This window comes from Uloborus diversus, chromosome 2 (assembly GCF_026930045.1).
Source record: "Uloborus diversus isolate 005 chromosome 2, Udiv.v.3.1, whole genome shotgun sequence".
In the NCBI taxonomy this organism is placed as follows: domain Eukaryota; kingdom Metazoa; phylum Arthropoda; class Arachnida; order Araneae; family Uloboridae; genus Uloborus; species Uloborus diversus.
Window position 1 is genome coordinate 180,878,108 of NC_072732.1, and position 20,442 is coordinate 180,898,549.

At 35.0% G+C, this 20,442-nt stretch overlaps 1 protein-coding gene across 1 annotated transcript in view; it reads right to left on the minus strand.

Moving 5' to 3' along the window:
* Window positions 1-20,442, minus strand: part of LOC129216689 (ribosomal protein S6 kinase 2 alpha-like) — a 72,256-nt gene that overhangs the window by 43,299 nt on the left and 8,515 nt on the right. The window contains exons 3-4 of the mRNA XM_054850904.1: window positions 20,356-20,437; window positions 1,869-1,949 (exon numbers count right to left, since the gene is read on the minus strand). Coding sequence (XP_054706879.1) covers window positions 1,869-1,949; window positions 20,356-20,437 — 163 coding nt within the window. The remainder of the gene's footprint in view (window positions 1-1,868; window positions 1,950-20,355; window positions 20,438-20,442) is intronic.

Genomic DNA, 20,442 nt, shown 5'->3' on the forward strand with positions numbered 1-20,442 from the left:
AGACATTGGAATTGTCGTCTAGTTTTTGCATGTGTAATTTTGTTTTTGTTGGGAATATTGCATATTGTCAAGCATGGGGAGGGATCAGAAAAAAAAAAAAAATATTTTTAGAATTGTGTTCACATGGCTCAATGCAAAATTAGATTCTACTTACAATGCACTATTAAACAGAAGATTGCAAATTTTGGACTTACATCAGTCTGGCTCTGAGATACAGAATTATTGAATGTCAAAAATTAATCTTGTTATGAAGGAAGCACACAAAGGTACACACACATTTAAGAAAAAACTTATGCTGAATAAAGTTTAACAGGTAATGCAAATAACAGACGATCCAAACTGCACTATGAAAGCGTATGAATGGATTACAAATTACAGTGAAACCTCCGAATAGCGAACAGTCAAGGGACTAGAAGTTTTGTTCCTATTAGGAGGAACTACTTAATTTACCTTTTTCAAAAATGGGCTGTTGTTCCCTTTGTAGAACATAATCAAACAATTGCGAAAGGTTTACTACATTTTACGTCAAGTGTAATTAATCTGTTTGGAGTAATACCCCGCTTATTGGGAGTTCTTTGCACGAGCAGCTCTGAACCATTTCATGACAACCTCGTCGATTTCACTGGTTTCTGTTTTGCGAAACTTTACATTTTTTAAATTTTCATTCGAACTCACAATCTACAATTTTCTAATTTCGTCTTTATCTTTTAAAATTTTGCTAATTTGAGTTTTCCCAACTTGAAAACAATCGGTAAGACAACGCACACTTATTTTTTCTTTTTCGGCAACATCCAAAACATTAATTTTTTCTTCCAATGTCAGTCTCTTTCTTTTAGTTGCCATTTTAAAACTCAAATAATATTGTCACACAAAAAAATCAACCAAATCAACACGCCTTCAGGAAAGTTTGCAACTGCAAAGCTACGATTGCTGCATGAAAAGCAGGTTCGCTTGCCTCTCAATTCATCTCAGGATATTACATCCTATTACCAACGGCGGCGATTCGGCGGAGCAACCCCCCTCCCCCCCACACTTTTTATGGTTAATTTATTTTATCTCGAGTATCACTATTGCATGATTGACAGTTGGCAATATGACCTAAAAATTAAACAACCCAACGAAACCACGGCGCCATAAAGCCGACCACTACCGGCGCCGGTCTGCTCAACTGCATCTCCTGCGAGCCCCAGATAGAAAAATCGCCCCGATTCCTCTTTTTTATCTTAACTTTTGAATAGTTATTGTGTACAAAATTCATTAAAATCTGAAGAAAAACGTACGTTAATTGTTAGACTGACATCAGTTTTTCACTTATCTGCTTCAATACTCTCAAAACTAGCCGTAACAAAATCATGACTTTTTTTTCTTTTTATGTTTTGCTGCCCGCAAAAAGTGCCATGTTTTTAGTTTTTTTTTTTTCTGCCTCCAACTGTTAAGCCCCAATTGCCTCTGCCCATTACCACCCTTTGAATTCCCAGAAACAGTGATAAAGGAATGACGGGAGGGGGGGGATCACAGAAAAGCTTTGTAAGGCACGCAGTTACTAAGATATTCTGTGAAAAGGAAAAAAAAACGGAAGTGCTACGATCGCAAGGGAAATTTTTTGTGAAATAACTGTCTGTTATTCAGAGTAAATTACGTGGAATGGCCTATATTGAGGGACTGGGACTTGCAAAAATGTCCGTTAATTAGAGGTGTCCGTTATTCGGGAGTGTCCGTTAAGGGAGGTTTCACTGTATATATTTCATATGTAGTTGAAAATTTTAATGCAATATTATTTTGAAATTCAAATGCATACTTCTTTGCTAGTCTCTAAATCTTATGCTTGATCACATGAACATAAGAAAATAAGAATTAGAATAATTTACCATAATGCAACTTGATGATAAAAGGGTGGTTAACTTCAACTAATATATCCCTCTCAAATTTACTCCTATGTCTGTCTTTAACTAAAACAAAATAGAAAAATAACAAATTTTTAATCCAATTATAAATTATTTAAATATTTTAGTTCAAGCACAAAAAATAAACAAGACATATTTTTTAAAGTTTCATTTTTAACGGAAGAAAATTAGAACAGTTTTAGTATAAAAAGTTATTGGAAGAATCCTTTTTGCAATCCTTTTAATACCAGTAACCAATTAAAAGATCAGTGATAGACTTTTGCATTGAAAAAGCACTTATCATATAATGGCATTTGCACATTTGACTTCATTACTTTTTCTATAAATTACATACAGTTAATATTGCGGAATGGTAATGAATAAGCCAGTTTTTTGTTTTAATTTTTGTAATTTTTTCTTTTCTTTTTTTTTTTTTTTTTTAGCTCAGAATTGGCTCTTTATTTACTTTACTTTAATGGTAAAATAAAAATCATAAAAGTTGGACTGGAAAATGTCTATAATGAATTATAATAGAAAATAGAAATGTTGAACTTTGGCTCATTCATCCCCATCCATGGGGCTGAATGGGCAACCTAAGGTAATGAATGAGGCACCTAATGAATTTAATAAAAACACATGGATTAATCTTTTAAATTCTAATGAATAAATAAAAATACAAGCAAACATGTTTATCAATTTAATTACAATTACTTTAAAATTTTACATATTTTTTTAATAATTAAAATTTTAATTGCTTTTGGTATAATCCAATATTATTATCATTGACAAAATGTTTAATAATAAATAAGAATTATTATTTAAATTTTCAAATAGACAAGTAATTTTTTTAAAAAAGTACTATTCAAATATACACCAACCTACAAAAGCAAACAAGGGGACATTTTCAAAAAATCAAATCATCAAAGCAAAAGTACACTATTCTACTCTAACCTATTTATTAAATACTGGATGGAATCACTCATATCAAATCCAAATGGTGAAATACTGGTAGGTGCGGTCAATAACTGGACAGTTCATCTGAATTTAATACATAAAAATCTCCTGTCACAGTTTTAGTGTTTGAACTTCTCTGAAACGACTCTACCGATTTTCATGAAATTTTTTTATGTGTATTTGGTAGGTATGAAAATAGGTTGTAAAGTATATTTTATTCCGCTAAGTAATCAGAGTATCCCTATCCAGAACTTTATTTTGAAAATCATTGTAAAATCCATTGTTGAAATTCATTGTAAAAACCATTGTTCAAAATCATTGTAAAAACCATTGTTGAAAATCATTGTAAAAACCATTGTTGAAAATCAGTGTAAAAACTGTTGTTGAAAATTATTGTAAAAGCCTTGCTTAAGTTAATTATCCCAACAAAACATAAATGTGAAAAAAAAGCCAAATTCGGTTGAAATGAGGTTCGGGGCAGACAGTGTCGCCGACAAAAAAAGTTCAGATCAAAACAGTTACCAAGTTCCATAGCAGTTCCTCATAGATATTGGATTTTCCCATATTCTTCAATTCATTTAGAAAACAATTTTTTACTTTCTTTGATAATGGATTTTAAACTTATAGCAAGTTTTAGTCATCACTATTTTTTTTTCAAACTTGCCACGTTTTAAATCCAATATCAAAGAAAGTAAAAAATTGTTTTCTAAATGAATTGAAGAATATGGGAAAATCCAATATCTATGAGGAACTGCTAACCTACGGAACTTGGTAACCGTTTAGATCTGAACTTTTTTTTGTCGGTGACACTGTCTGCCCCAAACCTCATTTCGACCAAACTTGGTTTCTTTTTCACATTTATGTTTTGTTGGGATATCATTACTTTTTGAAGAGCTAAATCAAAGGTTATGCTCTAATTTAGACAATTATAAATGCAAAAGTGTATAAATATGGTTTCCTTTTTTTCCCCCTGCTTTTACGGTGCACTGGTTTGCAGTTTCTTTTTATTAGAAGTTTTAACGATATTTCCATAACTGGGTACTTGGCACGATCGCCAATTTTGGGCAATAAGCATTGCTTTTCCCATTTATCAGCAAGGCCAAGGTGCATTAGCTTTTGGTCTTTGGCGGCATCAAATTTGTTGACAATTAGGAAAATTATTAACACTCATAATTTATGCTCACAACTTGTCTAGAATTTCTTTATTGTTCTGGGGGATTATCATAACACAAATTATTAGTATGCAGAATTAGCGAAAATATTTTTCAATTGTTGAAATTATTGCTGCCATTTTTGCTCCTCCTGTAAAAATTTGCATTTAAATGAGATCTAAAATGTTTATAAATTTTAAAGCTGGTTATTTCTTATTTTAAAGGCTTAACTCTAGACTTGCAATTTTAGTTATTTGATGGATCATTTTTCATTTTAGCGGGACTTAAAGTATCGTTTAAAGTCCCATTTTGGTTAGAAATTAAATTGTTAATTTAAAATTTCAACAAACTTGTTTTGGCAACTTTTGACAAAATATTTTGCAATCGCACGGTGAAATGATTATGCCGTGATGCTCATAAAAAAAAATAGGTAGCTTTTTCCTATTTTAATGTAGTTTTTAGACTTTTTAGATTTTTCCCTTTACATATGCATGAAAATCTATCTTTATGCCAAATTTCAAGTATGAGAGACACTTGGAAGTTCGTAAACATTTTAATGGGTGTCGGTCAGTCAGCGTAAAAAATGACACTTTTCAGATCTTAATTATTCCATAACTATAAGAGGTACATTCATGAAATTTAGGATTATAGGTCTGCTATGCAGCTCTATTAGACATACAAAATTTCAAGCATGTAGATTTAATAGCTTTTGAGGAATGAGGGGGTCAAAAGTAGCTTGAAATGGTTCGTGTAAGATACACACTGGCAGATGCGTCGCCTGATTTCCGAAATTGGATGACAAACTGCCTTGGGTCTAAATAAACATTTTGTTTGTAGACAAGCAGAAGGTAACAACATTTTTAAAAATCATTGAGATTTTTCGGCCTTTTTCCGGAGCGTGGCATTTTATTCTGTACTAGTGGTAGCCACAAGGCTTTGCCCATGGTAGAAAATTAAAAGGTCTTTTGGTTCGCGTGCATATTTACAAAAAATGTATGGTGAATTTTGTCACCAATTGGCTTGTGCCCATGTTAGGCTTCAAGTTATGATAATTTTGTAATTTACTGGTGTATCTTATGATAATTTTGTTCTTAAAATTGGAATTAAAAAAAACCACATCGAATTTTCGAAAAATTGCTTTGAGGTGCACACCCCCATGCTATAAACTAACTTTGTGCCAAATTTCATGAAAATCGGCCGAACGGTGTAGGCGCTATGCGCGTCACAGAGATCCTGACAGACGGACATTCGGACAGAGAGAGATCCTGACAGACAGAGATCCGGACAGAGAGACTTTCAGCTTTATTATTAGTAAAGATTTATCTCTGTGTGTGTATGTGTAATACTGTATTGAGAAAATAAACAATTAGTGTTTTTTTTTTTTTAATCTGTGATCATCATCTACAGTGCTCCATTCCTCTTTTTGTCAAAGATCTCATCCCCACAAATGTACAATACATTTGTTATTTTTTAATTAATAACTAAAATATTCACTAGAAAGTATTTATATGACAAAACAACGTTTGCTGTGTCAGCTAGTCATTTATAGAATTTCACTTATGTTTCTAATAAAGAGCTAATATTTCTTAGGGTTAAAATATGCATAAATCTATTCTACGAAGACAGTAATCTAAATCTATGAGAGCCAGTTATGTTTCATATTAAAGGGAAAATCAGAAAAGAAAAGGAAAAACCGTATTTTGGTGGCCCATCCATAACTATGATATAGTGGCCCATTCAGCCCCACTTATACTTCTGGAAGGAATATATTCAGTTTTTTTTTCAATAAATGAAATTCAAATAGTATCAAAATACATTTCAAAATTAGTTTACAGGTATGGAAAGACTTGCTGATACACAAATATGCAGTGAAATAATAGATACTTTTTAGCAAGTATTTATTTTACTGAAAAGGGAAAAAATTACTTTTTAATCAGATTCTTGATCATCCTACTTTAGTGGAAAATGAGTTTAGTAGAACAAATAGCTCCATCTTTTAGTGGGATCTAAAATAATTTTATGCAAATACTTTTTCATATTTTGTTACTGGCCCATTCATTTAGAATTAAACAATAAATTTTCTCCCCAGAAATAACTTTATTATGACATTCATCAAGCCTTACAAGAACAAAATAGGGCTTTTTTTCAGACTACTAGACAAAAAAAAAAAAAAAAAACAAGTGCTTCTCCTTCAAATATTTAGGGACTATAGACAAATAAAAAAAATGTTGTCTGTATTAGTTGAAACTTGAAATAAAACTACTTTTAAAAAACCATTTCTGAAGGGAAAGGTACTTAGAAAAGAATGAGCAGCATAAGACTCAAAGCACATAATCTACCTTTGGCCACCTCCATTGCTTGGCATTGTGGTTAAAGTACCTGACTATGAACAGAAAGATTGGTGGATCAAATCTAACTGCTTGCATTTTATCCCGCAGAAATACACAAACAGCACACAAATTTGGACCACAAACCATTTCAATATATTATTCAAAGAAAATCTTCGGTTGACATAAGTTTGCACTTTTTTATTTTTCAAAATCAAAACTATTTTTCAAATATATGGGACTTCTTCATTTAATTTAATGCTTTGCTTAATTTTCTTTTTAACTTTTTCATAAAGAATGTTGATCAGGATTTACTGTATTTTTGGGCGTAAGCACCGTGGCGCTTTGAGAGAAAGTTTGAAAATTGCAAATACAGCAGGTACAATATAGTTATGTTTCATATTTTAAAATTTTCTCTGCTTTTTGGAGAAAATAAACAGTTTTAAAGAGATGGACAACAAAATGATCAGAAATATGTTCAATTTTCAGGGTTCATACCCTTTAGGCAGAAAAAAATTCAAGCACTTTTCAAGGTAAAAAATTTTGTTTTCAAGGCAATATCATAAATTTGTACTAAAAATATTGTATGCAGATTTCATTTACTACAAACACATAGAAATAAGGCAATAATACAAAAAGTATAGGAAAACAAAATTGCTTTTTCTACAACAAGAGACGCTTTGATGAAAGATCTACTGCGTTGAAAGTTATTCTGAAAATGTTTGAAAAGTTCGATCATAAAGAGAAGCAGATACCAAAAGGTTCAATTTTGAGGTTTTTCAAAGGCTGCAGCAGTCAGAGGTTTGTATATTTTCTAGAATGAGCAAATTAATACTTTAAAAAAAAAAAAACCTTTCATAAGTGCTTTTAACTTTTATGGGAAGAAACTAAAATACCCAAGTTCAATGGCATTGCCAGAGAGGAGTTTTTGAAGTCACTCCCCCCCCCCCCCCCCCCCGGGTTTCAACATTTATTTCCAATAGTTATACAGTGGTTTATTACAATATGAGGGCGGTTAGGACAAACACTACCCAGAAAGTTATTTCAGTTTGACTATTAAGTTCTAAAAATATTAGGTTTGCAAATCATTTATAAGTATGCAAATCAATTATTCGTATGTAGTATGTATTAGTTGTTCAGCCAATAAGGCATTTCAACTGTCTTCAAAAAATTTAAAAATTAGGAAGTAAGAAAAGTTTATGAAAGGTCCACAGTCCAGTCTCTACACCTCAAAATACACAAAAGCAGCTTAAGCAGTGATAAATACTCTGAATGCAAACTTGAGCCTATTCAGCTTTCATTGATTAACTTGCAATAGTCAATAAATGTGCAAGTTCAGATTTATAGAGCAATATTTCGAAATTGAAAAGATTCACAAGAAGTTGACATATATTATGACAAAAGTAGTTTTATTTTGGGAACAAATGGTTTATTGTTGAAATTAGAATTTAAATTTAGAAAGGCAATAGTATTCAGGTGTGATTGTGAAAGGTGAGTTCATAAAAAATTACCTGAAAGTTTCAAAGAGCAAAATGGGGCGAGGGGGGGGGGATAATTTTTAAAACTAAGACCCCTATTACTTGAATATACATACTTACAACAATAACTTTTGCTATGCATACAATTCATAAAATAGTTTATTAAGTCAAAATATTCTGCATAGAAATACCATGCCCAGTGCCTGTTGATAACCAGCAACAGGCACTGGGCCTAGCTAGGCTGGTCCTGATCAATTTATTAGATCCAAATGAAGATCAATGACCCTCCTTAAGCTATCTACCCCTTTGCTGATTAAAGCCTCTTTCAGTAAGCTGCTCCAAGTACCCACAACCTTAATAAAGTAGTAATTTTGAACATTTGAGGAAAAGGGGAAAATTGGAGATATAGGGAGGTAAAAGCATAAAAACGAACACTACTGGATTTCAAGTGAATAATCATAACACAACCAACCCTTTTATACACCTTAATTATTTTAGCACACATAAAAAAAATGATGTACTTATAAATAAAATTCAACTCAATAAAATTATATAAATCAACTTTATATTTAAAATACAAACTTTAAGTTAATTTGTTAGGTGCTCAACTACTGAAAATTGAATTTTTTTCAAAAAAATCTGTTATGACCAAAAATTAGGTAAAGATAATCAAATTTGAAATTGCAAAAATAAATAAGCAAATAATTAAACAAGACCAAGGTAATAAATTCTTTAACTCTTTAGTTATTAAAATAAAAAATAAAATAAGCTAATCTGATGTAGCAGTGTCAAAATAACTACTAATTGCCAAAAATATAAAAATATTTACAAAATGCAAAAGGATTGAAATCTCAAACAAGGGAAGCAAATTTTCGCGAATTAAGTTGAATGTTGTCATGTTTCCCATAAAAAAAACTTATATTTTACTAAAATTAAACATAAAATATGCTAATCTAAGGTAGCAAATATGAAAATAACATCCGATTAGTGAATATATTGTTACGGATTCGGTGCGACTTCCACTTTCTTGAAAGGAAGACACAGTTCTTGATAAAAACACAGGAAATTTATTTACACTATGTACAGGAGAGATCGTCAACAACTGCTAAATTATTCATCAGCAATTAAGCAATTATCACACAACACCGTAAACTCAACGTTTACACACGTATTTACTTCCAAATACGAAAACAACACAGCGAAATGCCTCGCTATAAACAGAGCAAAAATGCTCTCCGTTCGAAATCTGAATCGAAACTCCCACTGTTTATCCATCGCTAACGGCTTATATAGACACCGAAAAGAAATTTCTCAAATATTCCACACGCTTCTCGAAATGCGTTGACCGTTATCAAATTTTATCAATGAAAAGAAAAGGAAATAGGGGGTCTTATACTTTAGCGGAATGAAAAGGGGTTGTATATTCATTACGGGAAACTATTTACAGGTTACGTTACTACAATTATTACTTTTTACAGGATTTGTAACATTGCCCCCTTCCTAAGGACTGCACGTCCCGGGCAGTACAATCCCCAGAAAGGGTGCCAAACTTCTATCACATGTACACAAATATACACATTAAATAATAACCAATAATGCATAGGAAACACAATAATAACAAGAAATATTACTAAACATTAAAAGCAAAAAAATTATCTACAACTTTTATGTTATCAACCATGGTTGTTTACGTTATACTCATGAACTATGGCCATAGTATGGGGCTAACCGATCATAATGTACAACCCTAGGTTTTGCATTAGGTGATTTTTGGATCCTCACTACGATGTCATTTAGTCGTTTAAGGACTTTGTAGGGTCCATCCCAATGCGACTGCAATTTGGGTGACAGACCTTTCCGTCGGATGGAATTCCATAACCAAACCTTGTCGCCTTCGTTGAATTCATGTCCAGTAGACCTTGTGTCGTATCTGGTCTTCATCTTCTCCGCCGCGATGTTGATTCGCTCTCGTGCGAAGTTATGAACGTCTTCCAACCGGGCCTGGAGATCCTGGATGTACTCCTCAGGCGATGAAGGCGCATCCGAAGGACGACCGAAGACGAGATCACAAGGTAGCCGAAGCTCTCGTCCAAAGAGCATCTGAGATGGGGCATATCCGGTAGTCTCGTGGACAGCACTGCGGTAGGCCAGCAGGAACAAAGGTAGCTTCTTGTCCCAATCCTGTTGATTTCTGGATAGCATAAGCGAGATTGTTCAGGATTGTGCGGTTAAATCTCTCCACCATGCCGTCCGATTGTGGGTGTAGTGGTGTTGTCCTAGTTTTCTCAATTCCGAAAATTTGACATAGGCCCTTAAACACAGCAGAGATGAAATTCCTCCCTTGATCGGAATGAATCTGCAAAGGTGTTCCATATCTCGAGATCCAATGTTGGACTAGAGTCGCTGCTACAGTGGTAGCTTCTTGATCTGGAATGGGATATGCTTCCGGCCATTTGGTGAAATAGTCGATGGAAACAAGAATGTATTTGTTCCCATCAGCAGTTCTTGGTAGAGGACCCAGGATGTCGATCCCAATTCGTTCGAAAGGAGCTCCAACGTTGTACAGATGTAGCTTCCCTCTGCTTCTCTTCTTCGGTCCTTTACGAGCAGAACAGGCGTCACAAGAATGGCACCACCTCTCCACGTCATCCTTCGCCTTGCTCCAGAAGAAGCGCTCCCGAACTTTATTGAGGGTTTTCAAGACACCAAAATGTCCTCCAGTCGCACTACTATGTATTTCTTTCAGAACATCTGAAATCCTGGATCGGGGAAGTAGTAACTGCCACCTAGATGTCTTGCCGTCGTCAGATTCCCATTTCCGGTGTAGCACGCTGTTCCGTAAATGGAGTGAGTTCCATAAAGCCCAGTATCTTTTTGTTGCAGGACTGAAGATGGAAACGTCCTGCCAGCTAGGGCGTCGACTGTCACTTTCCATGAACTCTAAAATTGGTTTTATGTCGGGGTCTTCAAGTTGATCTTTTCGCACTTGGTCATCACTCCATGGATCAGGTTCTGATGATGTTGGAGTCACTGTCACCTGATAGGCGGTAGGGCTAGTCGTTCCATACTGTTTCTCGATTCGGGAACAATAGTGGCAGTTCTCAGGACAGGGTCTCCTTGATAAAGCGTCAGCATTACCGTGAGATAACCCTTTTCGATGCTTGATCCCCATGTCATATTCCTGGAGCCGCTGTATCCATCTGGCAATCTGGTTTTCCGGATTTTTGAAGCTCAAAAGCCAAGTTAATGAGGCATGATCTGTCCGAAGCAGAAATTTTCTGCTGTAGAGGTAATGATGGAAGTGTTCTACAGCTTTCACTATGGCCAGTAACTCCTTTCTGGTGACGCAGTAATTTCGCTCCGACTTTGATAAGCATTTGCTCCAGTAAGCGATGACATGTTCATTTCCGTCAATTTCTTGGGATAAAACAGCTCCGATGCCCTCGTTGCTCGCATCAGTGTCCAGGATGAAGGATTTTTCAGGCTGAGGATAGGCGAGGATAGGCGTTGATGTTAAAGCCTCCTTCAGTCGCAGAAATGCATCTTCGTATTCTTTGGACCATTCGAACTTTTGCTTGCTCTCCGTCAGCTTATGCAAAGGTCGTGCAATGTTGGAAAAACCCTTTACAAACTTCCTGTAGTAGGTGCAGAGCCCCAGGAAACTTCGCAGCTGATGGATGTTTTCGGGACGACTCCAACTCTTGACAGCAGATACCTTCTCTGGATCGGATTGAACACCCTCAGAAGAGATGATGTGACCAAGGTAGTTCACTTCCCGGCGGAACAGATTTACATTTGGACGGGCTTAACTTCAGATTGGCTTCCTTAAGCTTTTGCAGCACCTTCCTAAGATTTGCCAGATGTTCTTCGAAGCTGCGTCCCACGATGATGATATCGTCTAAGTAGACCAGACAGGATTCGTAAGAAAGTCCTCTTAACACTGTCTCCATAAGACGCTCGAACGTAGCTGGTGCATTGCAGAGGCCGAAGGGCATCACTTTAAACTGCCATAAGCCTTGTCCAGTTGTAAACGCTGTCTTCTCTCGGTCATCAGGGTGTATCTCAACCTGCCAGTAGCCGCTCTTCAAGTCCAGGGTCGAAAACCACTTGTGTCCGGACAGAGTGTCCAAGGTGTCGTCTATCTGTGGAAGAGGGTAACTGTCTTTCTTGGTGATTTCATTCAGCCGCCAGTAATCGACACAAAATCTGGTGGAGCCATCTTTCTTTCGGACCAAGAAGATGGGAAAGGCCCAAGGACTGGATAACGGTTCGATTACATCATTCTCCTTCATCTCTTTCAGGAGGGTCTCAACCTCTTCCTTCTTGGCGAACGGTAGTCGTCTTGGATGCTGTTTAATAGGGGGTGTTCTCCAGTGCAGATCCTATGCTGCGTTAAATTCGTCCGGCCCACATCCTCCGATGTAGATGAAAACAGATGCTTGAAGTCGTCCACCAATTGTTCTGCAGCAGTTCTTTGATCTTTCGATAATGGCGCACTCCCAATTAACTTCGATGTCAAGGACTCAGAAGACACAGTTTCGGGGGAATTGATTCTTCTAATGATGCAGTTTACTGGAGTACAAGTTGCTAACACTTCACCTTTGCGAATATTCCTTGGCCTTTCACTCACGTTGGCGACTCTTACAGGAATTACATCCTTAGAAAGGTCCACAAGCGTAGATGCTACCAGCACTCCTTTTGGGTTATTGCTTAAGTTGGGGGATTCAATGAGTCCAAATCGAAAACTATGGCTTTCTTCAATGGAGCCGGGAATTAATGATTCTGACCTTGAGGGAATTGACAAATCTGTTTGGGCAATTATTTGATGAGCGGATTTTACATCATTTTCAACGTTGAAGATGGCTATGTCTTCTCTCATCGAGTGCAGTTCATTAGTCTTGAAGTCAAGGGTGAAGTCGTATTTCTTTAAAAAGTCCAATCCGAGAATGAAGGGGTCCGTGATATCAGCAACGAATGCCGTATGATGGTAGGTGGCATTCCCAAACACTATTTCCAAGTCCACTTTACCCTGAATCTCAATTTTGTCACCTGTCACAGTCTGGAGACTTACGCGTGGCGATGTCCACAACAGTTTCAATCCAAATTCACGAGCCACATCTGTCCTAACGATTGTCACATTGGCTCCAGTGTCGACAATCAGTTTGCAAGGATTCCCATTTACATGTGCGTAAATGAAAAGTCCATCACTGCCACTACTAGAAGAGGAAATCTGCAGAGCTCTGGTGGTGGTGATTTCCTTCCCTCGCGTAGCTTGGCGAGCCGGACAACTCCTTCGCAGGTGTCCTTCACTACCGCATTTCCAGCACTTCTGGTCATGTTTCTTTTGGGCTGTTATGCTGCTCAGATGTCTTGCCAAGTCACCGAGTTGTCTCTCAAGTTCAGCGAGGTGGGACGACCTGGAATCAGACTCATCAGCTTCCTGAGTCCGGATTAGATGGCGATCCACACGGGTTGCTTCTTGGGCGGCCTCGTATCTCATCGCATACACAACAGCAGAATTCAGGTCTTTGACATCCGCCATCTGTAGAGCTTTCTGGATTTCCGGATCTCGAACCCCGTCGATGTAGTACTTGAGTGCCAGGTTGTCTCGAACATCCGCAGGACAGTCGCAAAAAGCAAGATGAGACAGTCTCTCGACGTCCGCTGCTAGCTCTTGCAGGGTTTCCCCGGTTTTCTGGAAACGGGACTTCAACTGGAGTCGGCTGAAATCTTTCTGCCACTTCTCACCGAAGCGAAGCTCCAACGCAGATGTGAGGGCGGCGAAATCCAGGCGCTGGCTGTCCAGAAGGGTCTGAAGAATGTCTGCTGCGTCACCTCTCAGGGATGCTGCAAGATGGCAGGCCTTGGTAGCAGAGTCCCATCCGTTCGCTTCCGCCACTATCATGAACTGAGTTTTGTAAACCTGCCACGAAGTTTTCCCATCAAATGTGGCAAGTTTAATGGACAGTCGAGCAACCGATGTGGGAGCGCCAAACTGTACAGAGCTGCTTTCCGCGGTCGCCAATCTCCTTTCCAGGTCTTTAAAGATGTCTTCTTTAAGTTGATGAAATTTTCTATCTTCTTCTTCCAGTTTATTTTCTACAGCATTGCATCGGCCTTCAACGGAACTTAATTTTTCTTCAAATTTCTCTTCGATTTTATTTTCCACTGCAATGAATCGGCCTTCAACTGCCTCAAACTTTCCTTCAATAGCATCAACTCGATGCTCTATCTCATTAAATTTATTTTCCATCACAGTCTTTACCGAAGTAAGATCGTTTTTAATTTCCTCTTGGTTAGAAACTAGGTCATTTTTCAGCACCGTTAAATCACTTTTCAATTGGTTTTGATTAGCCGCCATATCATTTAATTGTTCTTGATTAGCTGCCATATCATTTTTTAATTGTTCTTGATTAGCTGTAAAACTTGCAGTCAAGTCACTTTTTAATTGTTCGTGATTAGCCGCCATATCACTCTTCACAGAGGTGATTGCGTCAAGAAGTTGTTTTAATTGTTCATCCATTGCGCGAGTAATCACCATAAAAATAAAGTCCTAATTCAAAAAAAGTCTTTATGAAAAAATGTCCAAAGTCACACTTACTCCAAGAAAGTCCAGAAGAAGCCCCACGTTGGGCGCCAAATTGTAACGGATTCGGTGCGACTTCCACTTTCTTGAAATGAAAACACAGTTCTTGATAAAAACACAGGAAATTTATTTACACTATGTACAGGAGAGATCGTCAACAACTGCTAAATTATTCATCAGCAATTAAGCAATTATCACACAACACCGTAAACTCAACGTTTACACACGTATTTACTTCCAAATACGAAAACAACACAGCGAAATGCCTCGCTATAAACAGAGCAAAAATGCTCTCCGTTCGAAATCTGAATCGAAACTCCCACTGTTTATCCATCGCTAACGGCTTATATAGACACCGAAAAGAAATTTCTCAAATATTCCACACGCTTCTCGAAATGCGTTGACCGTTATCAAATTTTATCAATGAAAAGAAAAGGAAATAGGGGGACTTATACTTTAGCGGAATGAAAAGGGGTTGTATATTCATTACGGGAAACTATTTACAGGTTACGTTACTACAATTATTACTTTTTACAGGATTTGTAACAATATTTAAATATTTGCAAGATGCTAAAAAATTAAAATTTCAAACACGAGAAGCAATTTTTCCCGAAGTCCGAGTTCGTTCGACGTGGCATGTTTCCCATGAAATAAATTTATTTGTTTTTTATTAAAATTAAACAAAAATATACTAATCTAAGGTAGCATATGCGAAAATAACATCTGATTATCCAAAATATTTAAATATTTGCAGGATGCAAAAAGATTGAAATTTCAAACACAAGAGTAATTTTCCGCGAAACCCGAGTAAGTTCAATGTTGTCATGGTTTCCAAATTAATTTCTTTGTTAATTAATGAAATTAAACAAAAAATAAACTAATCTAAGGTACCATATGTCAAAATATCTTTCGGTTGTAAAAAACATCAAAATATTTACAAGATGCAAAAGGATTGAAATCCCAAACACGGAAGCAATTTTTAGCGATGTTGCATACTGAGCACATGTTCAGAAAATTGCATTGGTGAAATACTTTTTTAAAACTTTTGAGCACAATTCGTTGATTTTTGAGAGAATTTAAGCACTAAGAAACTTTTTCAAGGTTTTAAAACTTTTTCAAGGTTTTCAAGCACTTGAAAATGAACTTTTTTTTTTCAAGCACTTTCAAAGGTTTTTCAAGGGCGTACGAACCCTGATTTTTAATATTGTGAATGAAAAGGTTTTATTTTTGTAATCCAGGATTTTTAAACTGGTTATTTTCCCCAATTCTTATTTTTTATGTTGATTGCTGTGTTTCACCTGAACTAATGTCATAAAGATTTTAATATTTAATTACCTATAGCATTATTTCTTGTACATTTATCAAACAAACTCATTTGCAAGCGATCAACAGAGCAAAAAATTGACCAATCCAAGATTCTGTATTTCCGCTATTTTTCACCTAAAGCTGAAAATTAGTGGTCGCCACTCGCCATGAGGCGATTAAAGTTGAAAAAGTGGCGAATAGAAAATATGTCATTGAATGCCACCCCTGGTTGCCACTCTTGCTCAGTGACTCTACTTGCATTTTTATTAAACAAATACCAGTTAATGATACGCTAATGGTCTAGTGCGATGCCACAAATATGAACAATTTCATTTTATATATTTTACTCTTGATATCATAGATTCATTGTTATCAGGTTTGTGAAGTGTTTAACACAAATTCATTTTTTTAAGATTTGAAATAAGCAGAAACATGTTGTGCAAGATTTTTAATTTCTTTTACCAATCATATTTAAAAACTAAAAGCATTTTGCAAACATTTTCTGGACATGCTCATGAATAGTTGACAGGTTACAGAAAACAATGTTTAATATATCGCTCATGCACAAAAAAAGTAACACAACTCAAAACACATATTTTGCGGTTCATTTAAAAATATATAACTGTTTGAGATGTTGCTTACAACAGGAAAAACATCATAAAAGGTCCCTATGGTTTGCAATATGATTTACTAATGCTCTAAAACCGAACTTTTTCCCCGTTTTGCACTGTACTAAAAAGTTTCTTTTTTGTCTCTTCTGTAAAATTTTATGCTTTTTGGTTGTGTCACTTTTTTTGCATGTGAGCAATATTCTGATGATACTTTTTTTCATTATTTATAAAAATTTGAATCATAGTTGCAGTTTTAAAAAGTGGCTACTAACTTTAAAAAATGGCTACTAATAAAACCGAGTCTACCGGCCACTGGCTACTAACCAAATTTCCCAGTTTTCAGCTTTATTTTCATCTAGTTGGGGTTTTATTGCAATTGATGTGTTAACTAATTGGCAGGCAAAATAAAATTTTCCCTCAATGTGCCAGTATTTATTCCTTTAGTGTTTAGTTTAAAGAGATAAAAAAAATCTGGAAATCATGCAGATTTCCAAGCACTGTTCAAATTTTTTTTGGAACTTTTATCTTGCAATAAATCTAATCCTAAAGCTTTTTTTACATCGTTCCTTTGGCTAAATTTCTGAAATTTAAGCGAGTACAACAACAGAAGGATATTTTACCATTCTTTCTGGGATTAGATGTCTCAAGGTGGTTCTGAGGCAACCATATATTGTAATTAGTTCAACATAAGTGCATAATTTTGAAAATCAATCACGGTTGAAACTGGTTAGTTTGATGTTGATCCATCGGACATGTTTAAATTTTCAGTAGCAATCTAAAGTTGGCGAAATCCTTGGTTGTTAAAATTTAAAGCTCAAAACTATAAGTTATTTTATTGAAAATAAAACATCTTTGGAATATTTGAGGCAGTGAAAAGCGAAATCATCTCCAAATTTAATTTTGACACTTACATCCCTTTGCATTTCACTGCCTCATTTAATCTGTTTAAATTGGGTTCCATTGTTTTTTACTGTTAATATTGTTTCACTGTAATAATTGTTTAACTTTGAGTGTGGCGCATATAGTAAAATTTTTCTTTCTTCAATAAATACTATGATGCAAAGCTTACAATGGCAGCGGTTGGAGTGATGATTTAAAAAAGTTAGGACACAATTTTGATAAAATTTTAAGACATTTTTAGGACAAGAAAAATCAAAATTTTTTACCTTAAATATAATTTACAAGTTTGATTTTCCTCGTGGATGATAAAACATTTCAAATTCAATCTTGAAAACTATAATAAAATGCATTCAATTTTTTATTCTGCAACGCGGTGACACATTATGAAGCAGAAGTTTATACCACATACAGTAGGATAAGCGTATGTCCAATTGCTTTTTTACTTGCCTTGTTGTTTCATCAAAGTGAATTACAAAACATGATAATAAAATATCCATAATTAGGAAGGAATTAAAAAAGGTGCAAGTCTGAAATTTATTAAGTAGTTAACTTTATATGATAATTTGATACTTCTTGATATTTCAGAATCATCAAAAATAACCCTGTAAATTACAGATAAATCACTTAAAGAGCAAATGAACAATTTTTTCACAGCAAACTAAAGCTAAGAAAACCTCCCCTTTCGAAATTTTTTTATCTTGGAGTGAATTTGGAACAAAAGCTTTGTGTTGTTTCATCATAATATATTTGTTTTCAGTAGAAGACTAAGAACAAGGAATTAAAAATATAGCTTGATTTTTCAAGCTACTTGTCAACCTCTTATGTCTCGTTGCATCAGCATGAGACAATACTTGTGAAAATCCTTGATTATCAATATTGGAAAGATAATCTACAAACAGAACAAAATGCTTTAAATTCATCCTTTTTTGCATGGCACCAAGTGCTAATCCTTGTTCCTTTTTCTGTCTGCTTTTTCCAACCACAAGAAAGAGAATTTTGGTTTCCGCGACATTTTAATAAAACAAACAACTATTTACATTTTGAAAGCAAAAAGTTAGTGACTAAATTTTAAAATTACACGTGAAAGAAATAATGCAACTTCAATGAACAGAAACGCAAAGCAAACTGACTTTTTGTGCTGTAAGAACAAACTAATACTTAAACCACACACAAGATAATATTTTTTGCACCTGGGGACGAACCATTTAAATTTTGCTCTAAATATTTTTTTAGCCAAGTGTTTACATTTGGGTTCTAACTCAACACATTGTATTTATTTTATTCGGATTAGCTATGATACCTCCCCCCCCCCCCTCGCTCTCTGCCTGGGAACTGCAATTTGAGAGAAGGGGGAATCAGAGCTAGATAATGTAGATGCACGCGCGCACGCCGTGCGTGGATACATTCGCTGACGTGTCAATACATTCGCCACGGAGTTGCACGTCGTCCGATAATCGTAAAAGTTCTTAAATAAAAGATAAAGATTAGATCAATTGAAGATCAATTTGAAATGAAAAAGAAGTAAAGACAATATCTTTACTTCTAATTCGTTTTAAATTAAAATTGATATTATTTATTTAGATTGTAAAAATTATTAAAAGATGTATATAGTACACCCGCACGTTCGGTGGATGTATTCGCTGTGTGCTCGTGCACCTCGCGATAATAGTTTAAATTCTTACTGCTTATTTCTAAATTATTTTTAAACTGATATTTTTAATTAATTTGTAAAAGTTATAAATAGATAGTATGTACGCAAGCGCGTAAGGTGGATACATTCGCTGTGGGCACGCTCATCTCACGATAATCGTTCAAGCTCTTACTATTCACTTTTAATTTATTTTAAACTGATATTATTTAATTAATTTGTAAAAAATGCTAATAGATAGTATGTACACAAGTGCGTAAGGCGAATATATTTGCTGCTGTGCGGATACATTTGTTGCGAGCACGTGCATCTCGGGACAATCATTCAGGGGTTCTCCTTCTTTACCTCTAATTTATTTAAAATTAAAATTGCTACTATAAAATGTAGTATTCATAGCTAGATAATATAGACTGCTAAAAGAAGCTTAGTTTTAAAACTTTGAAATTTAGCTTAGGTCTTTGCATCCATAGGGTCACATAATTGGCATGAAAATTAGTTCCTTGTAACCTCAAAGCATATACCTGCAAGTATTTATTTCTTTTATTTATTTATTTTTTTTTTGGAATCCGGACACACCCCCTCCCTGGTTTCTTTTTTTTTTACGTGACAGACAATGATTAGCTTGCAGATACTTTTGAGTTTCGTGCGCAGATACTTTATACTTTTATCTGACTCTGGGGGAATACCCCCTCCTTTGGTTCACATATTTTTATTTCTTTTCAAAGGGGAAAAATCAAAAACATCGGATCATATTCCTTTCCCCCCAACTTTTTCTGCAAAATTTGAACACGGCTGTTTTTATTTTCTTTATTATTTTATTCTTATATATTTTTTGTATGGGAGGAATGATTGCAAGAGTTACAAAGTATGGATAAGAAAACAGCTTTATACTGAGCATGTGTTGTTAACTGCATACCCCCTCCCCAGAAAAAAAAAGTAGGTTTTTTTTGTCTCTTTTTAAGAGAAAATTTCTTAGAGTCTACAAAGTTTAGGGTCTACATCATGAAAAGTTTCATTTTTAGGTTGAATTTTATTTTTATGCATAAATAGGGAATAAATAATGAAAATTTTAGGAATTTTAGGACAACTCCTACTCTTGCAATGGATGCGCGGCATACGAAAATACAGCAGTTGAAAAAATCAATGGGTTATCAATATCTTAATTCATTTAAATAAAATAATGAAATATCCCTTTAGTTTAGTCTTGTATGATCAAAACTCCTGAAGAGTTTCACTTTTCAAACTGCAACTGCTTTAACTGTATTATACAGGAACATTTCCAAATGTAGACCTATCTAAGTTGTATCCCAAACGAAGTTGCACTTCCCTAGATTTTATGATTCAAACAAGGCCCGCTTCTAAATGCAGGAAAATTTTGCTTCCCAAACACAGCAAAAACTAATTAACTTCATACAGGCAAAAAAAACTTTATTATTTTGAAACAGAAGGGGCACTAAAAATGAATTGAAATAATTACCTTTTTTAAATTATTATTGAAAGTAAAATAATTACCTTTAAGAGTAGCTTTCTTCAATACTTTCATAGCATACAAAGTATCTGCATCAGGACCAACAAGCTTTTTAACAAGGAATACCTAAA